Consider the following 12,044-nt stretch of genomic DNA (forward strand, 5'->3'; position numbering starts at 1 on the left):
TCAAGCTGGTCTCAAACTCCTGACCTCCCGATCCACCCACCTTGACCTCCCAAAGCCAGCACTCAACCTTGAGACAAAAAGAAAAGCCACAGAATAACTACCAGAGTCCTTCCTCAGATCCCAAGGTCCAGGGATAGTCTTCTGTCTTATATCTACCTTTCAGAGTCTTGTGTTTGTTTACATGACCAAGGAGTTTAGCTGTACTTACTGAGAGGAAAAAGTGTATCTACTTTTTGGAAGCAGACATTCTAACTCCTGGATTTTCACTTTTTTTTTTTTTTTTTTTTTGAGACAAAATTTCACTCTTGTTGCCCAGGCTGGAGTGCAATGGTGCAATCTCGGCTCACCGCAACCTCTGCCTCCCAGGTTCAAGCGATTCTCCTGCCTCAGCCTCCCGAGTAGCTGGGATTACAGGTGTGCCCCACCACACCTGGCTAATTTTGTATTTTTAGTAGAGACAGGGTTTCTCCATGTTGGTCAGGCTGGTCTCGAACTCCTGACCTCAGGTGATCTGCCTGCCTCAGCCTCCCGAAGTGTTGGAAATACAGGCGTGAGCCATCACGCCTGGCCTGGCTTTTCACTTTTTAAGCAGTTATACTGTTCCAGCCATAAACTTTTTTTTTTTCCATTTTTCTTTCTTTTCACAACTTGTCCTATAACTGAACAGCCATAAACTTTTAAAATGACTGCTTTGGTTGGCATTTTCCTGGTCAAAATTCTTCAGTGGCTCAGTTGCCTGTAACATAAGCTTATAGTCTTTAGCCCAACATCCTTTCCCTCCCCAGTCTGACCCCATCCTTGCCTTTTGGGTGTTATTTCCCACTGTCATTTACCAGGTTTCCGAAATCGTGCTTTATTAAATGCTAGTTCACTGGAATGTTAATACATGTTTCACACACACAATCAGCAGGAGAAAATGTTTCTATAGCCAAATGACATTGGTAAACAGTGTTTTTATACAAAGTTAAGCAGGTTTCTTTATTTTAAGTCTTTTCAGACACTTTCCCAGTGCATAGTGTGAATCTCCATAAAGCAAGTGAAACATTAATCATTCCCTAAACTTACTTGACCAAAGAATGCTTCATTCTATCTCCATGGAAACCACTTGTGAAAGTCTCCTACTCCAACATTCGTCTCCAAAAAAACTCACCTGTTTGTGATCATCTGAGCTCATTTTATGCTCTTGCCTTTATATAAAAGAGAAGTTCTGTGAAATGTTGAAGAAGCAGGGTTATGGCACTAGTAATGATCCAGGCACTATACATTATTTAGTTCAGAAACCCTAACCATCAGTATTCTAACAGTGGATTGTGGAACCCAGTATGAGTGTTTGAGACATGTCACAAAATATAGAAGCTATTTTTAAAATGAATCCATTTAATACTGCTAGATGCTGTGAGAGACAGGGACTCCCCAGCCCAGCACTGCCACACGCACACATTCTTGAGCAGGAACGGAGACATGGGCATGGCGTGGGCAGGCCAGTGGTCAGCAGATATCCTTTCTGTCCCTCCTCTGTGACAATCACCCCCAAGTAATCTTTGGGACTCAGAATAAGGCAGCTGCTCTCCCACCCTTACTACGGCGAGTCTCTCTGTGGCTGAAGGGACCACAGATGGAGAGCTTGGCACTCACTCCAACTTTGCCGAAAAGAGGACAACCACCAAAGCAGTAGGTAAAAATACAATTTTAGCAGCAGTGAAATAATAAGAGGAAGTGAGGATGGGGCCAGGCTACAACTATAATTAAACTGTCTGTTTAAAAGAAGCTGAATCCAGAAGAAACACAAGCTGTAAAGTGAGAGAGGACAGGGAGCAGGGCCATTGGAGAGCAGGAGAGGACAGGCTGGCACCAAGCACTGCTCTGACTCTGCCCTGAAAGATTTGAATTGGACACTGTCCAGTCACGTGTGTGGCAAACCGTACTCCAAGCACTTTTCTCAAGGCAGAGGAAGGAGCTGCTGTGGCTGTAGCCCTGAACGCTCGTGGGGCCGGCATCATGCGCTGGGCCTCTGTAATGGAGGACCTCCAGTGTGCAGACAAGACGCCGGCAGTGCCTGGGGAAGGCTGCGCCCTGGGTCCTGGGTGAAAATCACAGCTGCTGAAGTGAGAGCTCCATCTGGATACCAGAGACTGCTGGGCCATCAGTGCAGCAGGAACCGCCATGTGAGAGCTGCAGCCAGGCAGTCCCACATCAGGAGGCCTGCTCCAGGCAGCCACATGTCAGGGGGTCAAGTGCCCCCACCGCACAAGGCCTGCTATGGACAGCCCCATGTCAGGGGGTCAAGTTCCCCCACATCAGGAGGCCTGCTCCAGGCAGTTGTGCTCTTCTTCTTCCGTCTGTAACCAGCTCCAGTCTAGGGCCTGAAAGTCAACAGACATGTTAAAAATACAACAGCCACCAACACATTTCAGGTTATTGTTCCTCTTCAGGAGGCAATCAGGACAATTTAGAAATATACTGAAACCCGGCCGGGTGCAGTGGCTCATGCGTGTAATCCCAACACTTTGGGAGGCCAAGGTGGGCAGATCATGACGTCAGGAGTTCGAGACCAGCCTGGCAAAAATGGTGAAACGCTGTTTCTACTAAAAATACAAAAATTAGCCTGGCGTGGTGGCAAGCTCCTATAGTCCCAGCTACTCAGGAGGCTGAGGCAGAAGAATCACTTGAACCTGGGAGGCAGGGGTTGCAGTGAGCTGAGATCATACCATTGCATTCCAGCCTGGGCAAAAGAGCGAGACTCCATCTCAAAAAAAAAACAACAAACAAAAATAAAAAGAAATATATTGAAACCCCTTTATTGGCTAGGTATGGTGGCTCATGCCTGTGGTCTCAGCACTTTGGGAGGCAGAGGCGAGTGGATTGCTTGAGGCCAGGAGTTCAAGACCAGCCTGGGCAACATAGCAAGACCCAGGCTGCATAAAATAAATAAATTAATTAAACAAATACAAATTAAAAAGCCAAACCCTTTTATTAATAAGTTTGGTGACTGCAGGGCACTCTTGAGCTAAGTTACATATTCAAACTGTACAGGATCTTTTCTTTGGATTGGCTCAGAGTCCTTGAGATTCTGTGACTGTGGGAATTAGAAAGGCGATGTCAATACCACTGTGGCTCACAGCACTCACTCTCGTGCTCACTGTGGGTAGCTAATCTCAGCTATGGATTTCCAGCCTCACCACATGACTCGGCCTGATGAGACTTCCTCTTCCTCCCACAGACGTGCAAGTAAGCAACGAACTGATCAAAACATTATCGTGCCAGGAGGAAGAGAGCAGCAAGAAATACAGAATGACCACAGACTGGAGGAGGACACGCGACTACATCAGCAAAGGCTGCAATTCACAGTGGTACCCCCTGCAGTTCTTCCGAAAAGCTTAAAGTTAGGGGAGGTTAGCAAGTGATTAGCAGGTAAAGACCATGTAAAGATCTAAGCAAATGATGCAGGATTCTCTCAACAATGAAGATTTGTCTTAATGTACCTATATCTTGACTAGTGTTCTCATAGCTGGTACTACCTACTGCTAAGCTCCAAGGCCCTGAGGACAAGGCCATGGCTGGTTCCTGCTCCCAGCCCAGCACTCAACACACAAATCCTCAGCAGTAGTATCAACGGTGCAGGTGGGGACAGACTTCTGGGAACAATGCTACCTTCCTCCTCATCATAGGAATTAAGTGTTGCAAGGATTAAATAAGATAATGCATATACGTAGTTGTAAGCCTTCAATAATTGTTAGTTATCACTATTATTATGAATAATAAAAAATGTGTACTGGAAAATTATAAATATACACTGAAAAAATCAGCTGGGTGTGGTGACGCACACCTGTAGTCCCAGCTACTCAGGAGGCTGAGGCATGAGAATCACTTGAACCCGGGAAGCGGAGGTTGCAGTGAGCCAAGATCATGCCACTGCACTCCAGCCTGGGTGACAGGGAAAGACCCTGTCATAAACAAACAAACAAACACTGAGGTTGGGGATAATGCCAGATTGCGTTTCCATTTTCTTTTCTCTTTTGCTATAGAATGAAAGGACATGGAATCGCAGGGGGCTCACACAGGCTGTTACCGTGAAACTCTGGTCTTGCTCCCTCACGGTGTCCTGTATGGCGTTTTCTAGCAGGGTACACAGGTTATGTGCTTCGGCCACCAGTTCTTCACTAAAGAAAATGATCAAATTATTAGAAAGCGGTCATTATTAGTTATCAGAGCTAACACTGCTATTTTAAAATATGCTAAAGAGTTCTGATAATACTTTTTAGATGAAGTAACAATTATTTTGATCCTGAGTGTCTTAAAACACCAACCTATTGACTAATACTTTCATCTTGTTATGCACTTTCCACACATGAGCATTACTGCCAAAAAGGCAAACAGATCTCAATAAAAAGTCAGAAGTAAAAAGAGCTCTTTCTGCTTTCTGACTTACTAGATAGCTGAATTTAATTCTCAAACTGCCCAAATCTAAAGATATTCTCCAAATCACCTGTTCTCCAATTTCTGAAGTAGACAAAAAAAAAAAAAAAAAAGGCCAACCAATTTCCGTAGTTCCTTGGAATCTGTTGAAAAGCAGTTCTGGGATTTGGTTTCATCTAATCTGATCTCTCTCTTTTCTATAATAAGAAACCCATGTTTCCTCTGAGGACTGGGCCACACTGAGAAAGAGCAGCATGTAATAAAACATCTTTTTCTAATCTCAGCTCTATGCTGTGGGGAGACAAGAGACATCTTATATACCCAGGTCTACCTTTCTAGAGCTTTGAGGACATCGTTGAAGGGAATAAGCCACATAAGGGAAGACGGTGCCCCGGAACTCCTCTCACTCTGCAAAATGTGACAATCTGATGGCAGGAGCTCAGAGTACATTTTTGCCAAACCTCAGCTACGGGGCCTCTAGCTAGGCTAAAGGCTCAGTGCCTACCCTAGAAGGGAATGGAAGAGGCTCCTGGCCTAGCTACTATAGGAGCTCATGAGAGGTTGGGGAAGTACTTTTTATTTAACAAAAAAAAAGGGCCGGATGCGGTGGTTCACGCCTGTAATCCCAGCACTTTGGGAGACTGAGGCGGACGGATCACCTGAGGTTGGGAGTTTGAGGCCAGCCAGACCAACAGGCTGGAGAAACCCTGTCTCTAATAAAAACACAAATTTAGCAAGGCCTGGTGGCTCATGCCTGTAATCCCAGCTACTCGGGAGGCTGAGGCAGGAGAACTGCGTGAACCCAGGAGGCTGAGTTTGAGGTGAGCTGAGATCGCGCCATTGCACTCCAGCCTGGGCAACAAGAGTGAAACTCCGTCTCAAAAAAAAAAAAAAAAAAGAGAAACAGTCTCACTATGTTGCCCAGGCTTGCCTCAAACTCCTGCAAACCTCCTGCCTCGGCCTCCCAAAGTGTTAGGATTACAAGAATGTGCCATACGGCCGAGAGAAAATTAAGTATCCAAGGCCACATAAATATCAAAATAGGCTACAAAGTCCCCAAGGACAAGAACAAGATTCTTCAAAGCAGACTGTATTGAGATATAATTTACATACCATAAAGCTCACCCATTTAAAGTGTACAATTCAAGGGTTTTCACGTATTTACAGAGTTGTGCAACCATCACCATGTCTAGTTTCAGAATGTTTTCTTCATCCTCAGAAGAAATCTTGCATTATCAGTCACTCCCATCCTCCTCCCCTGCCCCAGGCAATCATCAGTGTTTCCCATGCCTAGAGATTAGTTCCTGCAGAAACCCATAGAGCCCTGCACACAGAAAGTGTCAAACAAAACAAACCACAGGAAGAGACGACCGTGGGAACAGAGGTGGCCTGCAGTGTGCTGGAGAATGGGCGGAGGGCTGCTAGACACAGACTGCTGGGCCCCAACCCTGAGCTCCCAAGTGAGGTCTCCAGCAGGACCTGAGAATTTGATGCTGTGCTGCTGGCCCAGATGAGACTTGAAGAAAGCTCAGACCTGAGCATCTATAACAGAGGGGGAAGCTGTTATTCATGACTGACTAAAGAATACCTTGGTCAGAGTGGTATTTTGGGAAGATTAATTCAACCACACAGGGCTTGGCAGCAGAAAGGCAGGAGGCAGGAGGCAGAAAGCCCTGCCCCGACCTCTGCCGCCATGGTTCAGGCAAGAGGAGGCAGAGGACGGGAAGAACATGAAGGTCAGTGGCACCGGAAGGAGGGTGGTGACTCGGTAACTCAAGGTAGTGGTAGGGTGAGTGGGGGCAGATGGCTCAGGGGAGATGAAGTGGGCCTCCCTGAAGGGAATGTGGCTTCCTATGGATAAAAGGTAGCAGCATGTGCCCGACCAGCATTTCCAATGTTCTCATTAAGCAGTTAGTCATCCAAGCCTTGGACAAAGAAACTAGTTAGTAAGTTTCAAGGGACTATGAGAGCAAAACATGTAACTTTTGTCCCCACAGGACCTAGCAGATGCAACAAATATCCAGAGAGGTAGTAATATCATTGGACAGACATTTACCAGTGACAAACACCTCCATCCCCAATCTCCTGACGTGCCCTCGACGGTCACACTTGGCACTGCTAAGGGGGACCTACCTCTTCTTGGCTGGTTCGGGTAAGCTGTTGGAGGCCGTGGAGGGCTGAGACATCAGCTGCCCAGGCTGGCTAAGTCGAGAGGCATTCATGCTATCCGGGCTTCCACTGACAGGACCACGGACCTTGCTCTAGGGGACAAAATCAAAAGAAATTAGGAGCCAAGTGACAAATCACATTTTGCATTCACGCCACAGTATTTTCTCAGGAGACAACTGACTGCCAGATGCCAGAGCTAACCCTACAGCCTATCAGTCGGCACCCCCACCTGGGGGCAGCTGGTGCTTCACATCTGGCTTCAAAAGTGTTTCTGTATCAACAGGGGGACTTTTAAGGAAAGGATTCTAAATTTAAGGAGACCTGGGTGCCTACATTTATTGCAGGTTTTTTTATTTTCATTGGCTTTATTGCTTGATTGATTGATAATGATTGAGAGTCTCACTCTCTCACCCAGGTGGAGAGCAATGAGCGATCTTGGCTCACTGTAACCTCCACCTCCTGGGTTCAAGCAATTCTCCTGCCTCAGCTTCCCAAGTAGCTGGGACTACAGGCATGTGCCACTACACCCAGCTAATTTTTGTATTTTTAGTAGAGACAGTGTTTCACCATATTGACCAGGCTGGTCTCGAACTCCTGACCTCAGGTGATCTGCCTCAGCCGCCCAAAGTTCTAGGATTCATGATCCACTGCGTCCGGCCCCTTAAGGAACTTTTACAAGAAAAGAACAGGAAAGTATTTTTACTCTTTTCCAGGTAGAAGACACACACACACACAAAGGCTATGGGAGTTCCTGTGGCTCACATCCTCTATGACCTGGCTGAGAAGAAACCAGGATGCCCTGACTCCAAAGGGGCTGCAGCCACTGCTCCTCCCAGCCCAAAAGGTCAAGCAGGGGCTCCTGTTCCAGCTACCTGAGCCTCCTCAGCTCACAGTCCACAACCGCTGGCCAACCTTCAGGTCACCCCTCCACTGATCTCTGCCCTGCATGCTCCCCAACCCACCTGTGTAGTCCCCCAACCCCCGCTCCTGGCACTCACTGCGGCCTGCAGTCCTTCATCCCCTCAAGTGTCCCTCAGGCCATGGAACCCTCCTGGCTCCACATCCTCCCCTCCAGCGAAACCTCAAGGCCCACAAGTCAAGGAGCCATGCAAGCACCCAAGCCTCCATTCCTGGTCCTCCTGCTGCACCTTCCCTGCTGACTGTGCCTGGGAGAGGCCCAGCATTGACCTCCTGTGCTTCTGCCCTTGACCAAAAGTGCGGCAGGGGATGGCTCCTGCGCTGCCTGGCTCCCTCCCAGCCAGGCCCTGCCCCAGCTCCTGCCCCGCCCCGTCCTGTGCTGCACAGGGGCGGCTCAACTCCAGCCCCACTGAGGGGCCCTTCTCAGTACTGAGGTTGGCCAAGGGCTCAGATTCTCCAGCTGCCTGGAGAGGGACTTCCCCAAATCCCAGATGTGATCACGTCCCCACACTCAATTCTTTTAATATCAAGGGAAAAGACAGATACTGTGATGTGTCCTGTGTGCTTTGAAAATGGACATGGGCCAGGCGCGGTAGCTCATGCCATTAATCCCAGCACTTTGGGAGGCCAAGGCAGGTGGATCTCTTGAGGCCAGGAGTTCGAGACCAGCCTGGCCAACACGGTGAAACCCCATCTCTATTAAAAATACAAAAATTAGGCAGGTGTGGTGGGATGAGCCTATAGTCCCAGCTACTTGGGAGGCTGAGGCAGGAGAATCACTTGAATCTGAGAAGTGGAGGTTGCAGTGAACTGAGATTGCACAGCTGCACTTCAGCATGGGAAACAGAGCAAGACTTTGTCTCGAAAAAAAAAAAAAAGAAAGAAAACAAAGCGTGGCCCGCGTAAGCTCACCCTTGCCTACCTCAGCAGCTTCATCCTCCATCGTAGCCTTCCCCACACACACCAGCCTGTCCCCACTCGGAACACACTGACTCCCCAGGCTCTCTGCCTTTGATAAAGCAAGGCCTCTGTCTTGGAACATCCTCACTCTTCAGCTGGAACAGCTCCTTGTGGACCTTCTTGTTGCTCCCTCTCCTCTAAGACAAACTGGAGCTCCCCCTGTGCACGGAAACTGCAGCTCATGCCTCCTGGAGCTGCTTCCTAGCCCTTCCTGCCCTGAACGGCTCTCACTCATGCCTCTGTCTGTGCCCCTCAAAGGATCAGGCCCTCCTTGGAACAGGTGCCATGCCTTCTCATCTGTGTGTCTTGCTGGGCATACGGTTAGCACTCAATAAATGCTCAATGGATATAGACGGCACATCACGCTATCACCTGTGCACACCTGCACCTCCCTCTCCTCTTCAGATCCTCTCTACCTTGTCATCTTGCTTTCTCCCTTTCCTCTCTTTTTACAGGAGGATGTGTCACTCCCACTCCCAAGGCATGCCCAGTGCTCTGGCACGTGACCCCAGCCCCTCTGTTCTCTGCACTGTGTGTGGATTGTCCCCTCTGCCTTTGACAATGAGAATCTCCTAATGCACCACATCCTGCTTCCACCATGAGCAACGATCTCCCTTTCTCCTTCCCTTTGCTCTTAAAGGCAACTGATGCCTAAATCAGTCTTCCATTCATGTCACCTTCTCTGCAGCCTTTCACAATGGCGCTTGCACTCCCAGCAGCTCTGGCTCCCACAACACAGCCAGGTCTGCCCGTCTTAGTTCTTGGCTGTTTTGTTTCCCATTTCCCCACCGTGTGGCATTCTGTGGACTCACAGCTACGTTAAGATGGTGTGCATAGAAAGCCTGGCTTACGGCACTGAGGGCAGCGTAGACGCAGATGATGGTCAACCAAGTTGCACTGCTGTGCATGATGGTGGGCTGAATTGGTGGCCCTAAAAAGGATATACCCACATCCCAACTCCTGGAGCATGTGAGTGTGACAGTACTTGGAGAAAATGTCTTTAGAGATCCTGAGATGACATCACTCTGGGCTATTTGGGTGCTTCCCAAATCCAATGACAAGTGTTCTTGTAAGAGTCACCCAGATAAGGGACACAGGGGTCACAGGAAGACAGAAACAGAGACTGGAGTCACACACCAAAGAACACCTGGAGCCACCGGGAGCTGGAAGAAGCAAGGACGGTCCCTCCCCAAGAGCCCTCAGAGGGAGCTCAACCCTGCTCACACGGGACTTCTGGGCTCTAGAGCTCAGATAACACATTTGTTTTTGTTTTTAGTAGAGACAGCTCTGTTGCCCAGGTTGGAGGGCAGTGGCATAATCACAGCTCACTGCAGCCTTGAACTCCTGGGCTCAAGCAATCCTCCCACTTTGGCCTCCCCAAATTGCTGGCGTTACAGGCATGAGTCACTGTGCCTAGCCCAAATTTCTGTTGTTTTAGCCCCTCAGTTTGTGCTAATCTTTACAGTAGCCATTGGAAAGTAATACACAGATGAATGAAAATGATTAGCACAGGCCCTTCCTCTGACCTCCCTGCTCACACCAAGTCAAATAACAGCGTAAGTGAAACCTGAGCAGCAGCCAAGTGGACTGCTGGTGGCTCTGTGGCGTCCCGTGTGGGATGGCGGCAGTACACAGAGGTGGAAAGGCACAGGAGGCTGATGGGCCAAGGGCCTGGGGCCACAGCACTCACTCACACAAGCAATCTTCAGGAGATTCCAGAGCTCCTTCTGCCGCTTCTCCTGCAGCCGGACAACAGTCTTCTCATCCTCATTCATTAAGCTCACCACCTCTTCCACCTTGGGCAACAGTTCCAGTGCCTTCTGCTTGCAAACCACAGTTTTACTGCAAAGAATAAACATGACAAACTCTAATGGCATTTGGGCTGGAGAAAACGGAACCCATGGCAGCTGTGCATCCAGTCAGCAGCTGCAGAAAGTCTCTTCATGAGGTCCAGTGAATCAGAGAGGAGGGAGGAAGGTGACCTCACACCCAGCCTGCATCTCCCAGTCCTTCCTCCAGAGTAGGAAGGTCGGGGCTCATACCTGAGCTGTGTATAGATCACTCGCACTTTCTTCTCGAAGCTCTGAATTGCCTGAAGCAGCAGCCGTACCATTTCCTGACTGTCACCCTCAGTTCGCTGGTCTGGAGAGGGGAGGGTAGCATAGTTCCTCAAGGAAGCCCGCAGAGAGTAGTGATGCCCCATAAGTGAAATAAGGAGAAGCCCAAGGCAGATACAGAACCCCACTTACCTCGAGGCTTTTCCCTTAGTCTCCTGTACAGCTCCCTTGCTTGCTCCTCTCTAAAATATGCAAAGAAGTTCTGTCTAGATTTGAGGTCAAATATGGCTAATTTTTATATTTTTTTGGTAGAGACAGAGTTTCACCACATTGCCCAGGCTGATCTCGAACTTCTGGGCTCACAAGCAATCTTCTTACCTTGGCCTCCCAAAGTGCTGAGATTACAGGTGTGAGCCACTGTGCCAAGCCAAATATATATATATATATATTTGAATTAGCTGAGCACGGTGGCATGCGCCTGTAGTCCCAGTTACTTGGGAGGCTGAGGTGGGAGGACTGCATGAGCCTGGGAGGTCGAGGCTGCAGTGCGCTATGATTGTGCCACTGCACTCCTGCCTGGGCAACAGGGCAAGACCCTGTCTCTTAAATAATACAAATACAAATAAAAGAACTGGAGGAGAATAAAGGGTTGATTAGAGAAAAGACAGAATCAAAGTTCTGACATTTGGAGCTCCTGTCCTAAGAATCCTAGTGAGAGAATCAGGGAACACTGCTGAGCTCACGGTGACACAGCCCTCAAGAGGCTGACCCGGCCTGCCCGGTTCCCTCCATCTGCATGCCAGGAGCACATGTGATCTCCTTCAGGTAGGAGTGATCTGCCTAGACCCCTCCTCCCCTCCTGGAGTCAATGCCAAATACCTGACAAAGACTCAAACGAACGGTTTCCAGGTCCGAATTCCACCTTGTCAGGTTCTTCCTTCTCTATCTTACTTTCTGTTCTGAGCTATGCCTGGGTCAGGGTGGGTGAAACAAATCAGGGGAGTCTGATACAGGGGTAGAGGCTGCTTGCATTTTACAGCCTTTACAGATTATGGCCTCCATCTCAAATGCGTTATCTGAATTCATCCTTACAACTTCACGAGGTATAAGACTGTTTTTCTTGCCACTGAACAGATTTGGAAACTGAGGCTCAAGTGATGATTTGCTGGAGGTGACCCCACAGGGGAGCATGCTCTAGAGAATGGTCCCACACAGCCACTGAGGGTGCCCTGGACACACACACCGAAGCTCCAGGGTTATCTGTATGTGTTAGGCACAGAGGGGCCCCCCAGTCAGTACTCACAGGTCGTCCAACGTTCCCCCCTGCTTCCGGCCCATGGGGCTCCTCTGTAAGTCCACGATGTCCGTCTGTAGAGCCATCATCCGTTCTACCAGGAGTTTCACTTCGTTCTCCTAATGGAAAAGCTGTGCTAATGTCAACTGATGTGGTAGGAGCATGCTGAGATGCAAGATCTGCGGAGGAGCGAGACCCGGGGACCCTGCACATTGCCTGAGGACTCTCAA

The 12,044-nt window shown here is 48.9% G+C and overlaps 1 protein-coding gene across 3 annotated transcripts in view; it reads right to left on the minus strand.

Moving 5' to 3' along the window:
* Positions 1–837: 837 nt before the first annotated feature.
* The window catches only part of IKBKB (inhibitor of kappa light polypeptide gene enhancer in B-cells, kinase beta), a 57,851-nt gene continuing 46,644 nt past the window's right edge, over positions 838–12,044 (minus strand). For all 3 annotated transcript variants that reach the window (XM_011960643.1, XM_011960642.1, XM_011960644.1), the window contains 7 exons: positions 11,824–11,933; positions 10,713–10,762; positions 10,506–10,605; positions 10,158–10,305; positions 6,550–6,677; positions 4,070–4,160; positions 838–2,363 (listed from right to left, as the gene is read on the minus strand). In XM_011960643.1, coding sequence (XP_011816033.1) covers positions 2,298–2,363; positions 4,070–4,160; positions 6,550–6,677; positions 10,158–10,305; positions 10,506–10,605; positions 10,713–10,762; positions 11,824–11,933 — 693 coding nt within the window. In that variant the 3' untranslated portion in view covers positions 838–2,297. The remainder of the gene's footprint in view (positions 2,364–4,069; positions 4,161–6,549; positions 6,678–10,157; positions 10,306–10,505; positions 10,606–10,712; positions 10,763–11,823; positions 11,934–12,044) is intronic.

Source organism: Colobus angolensis, unplaced genomic scaffold (assembly GCF_000951035.1).
Source record: "Colobus angolensis palliatus isolate OR3802 unplaced genomic scaffold, Cang.pa_1.0 Scaffold52, whole genome shotgun sequence".
In the NCBI taxonomy this organism is placed as follows: Eukaryota; Metazoa; Chordata; class Mammalia; order Primates; family Cercopithecidae; genus Colobus; species Colobus angolensis.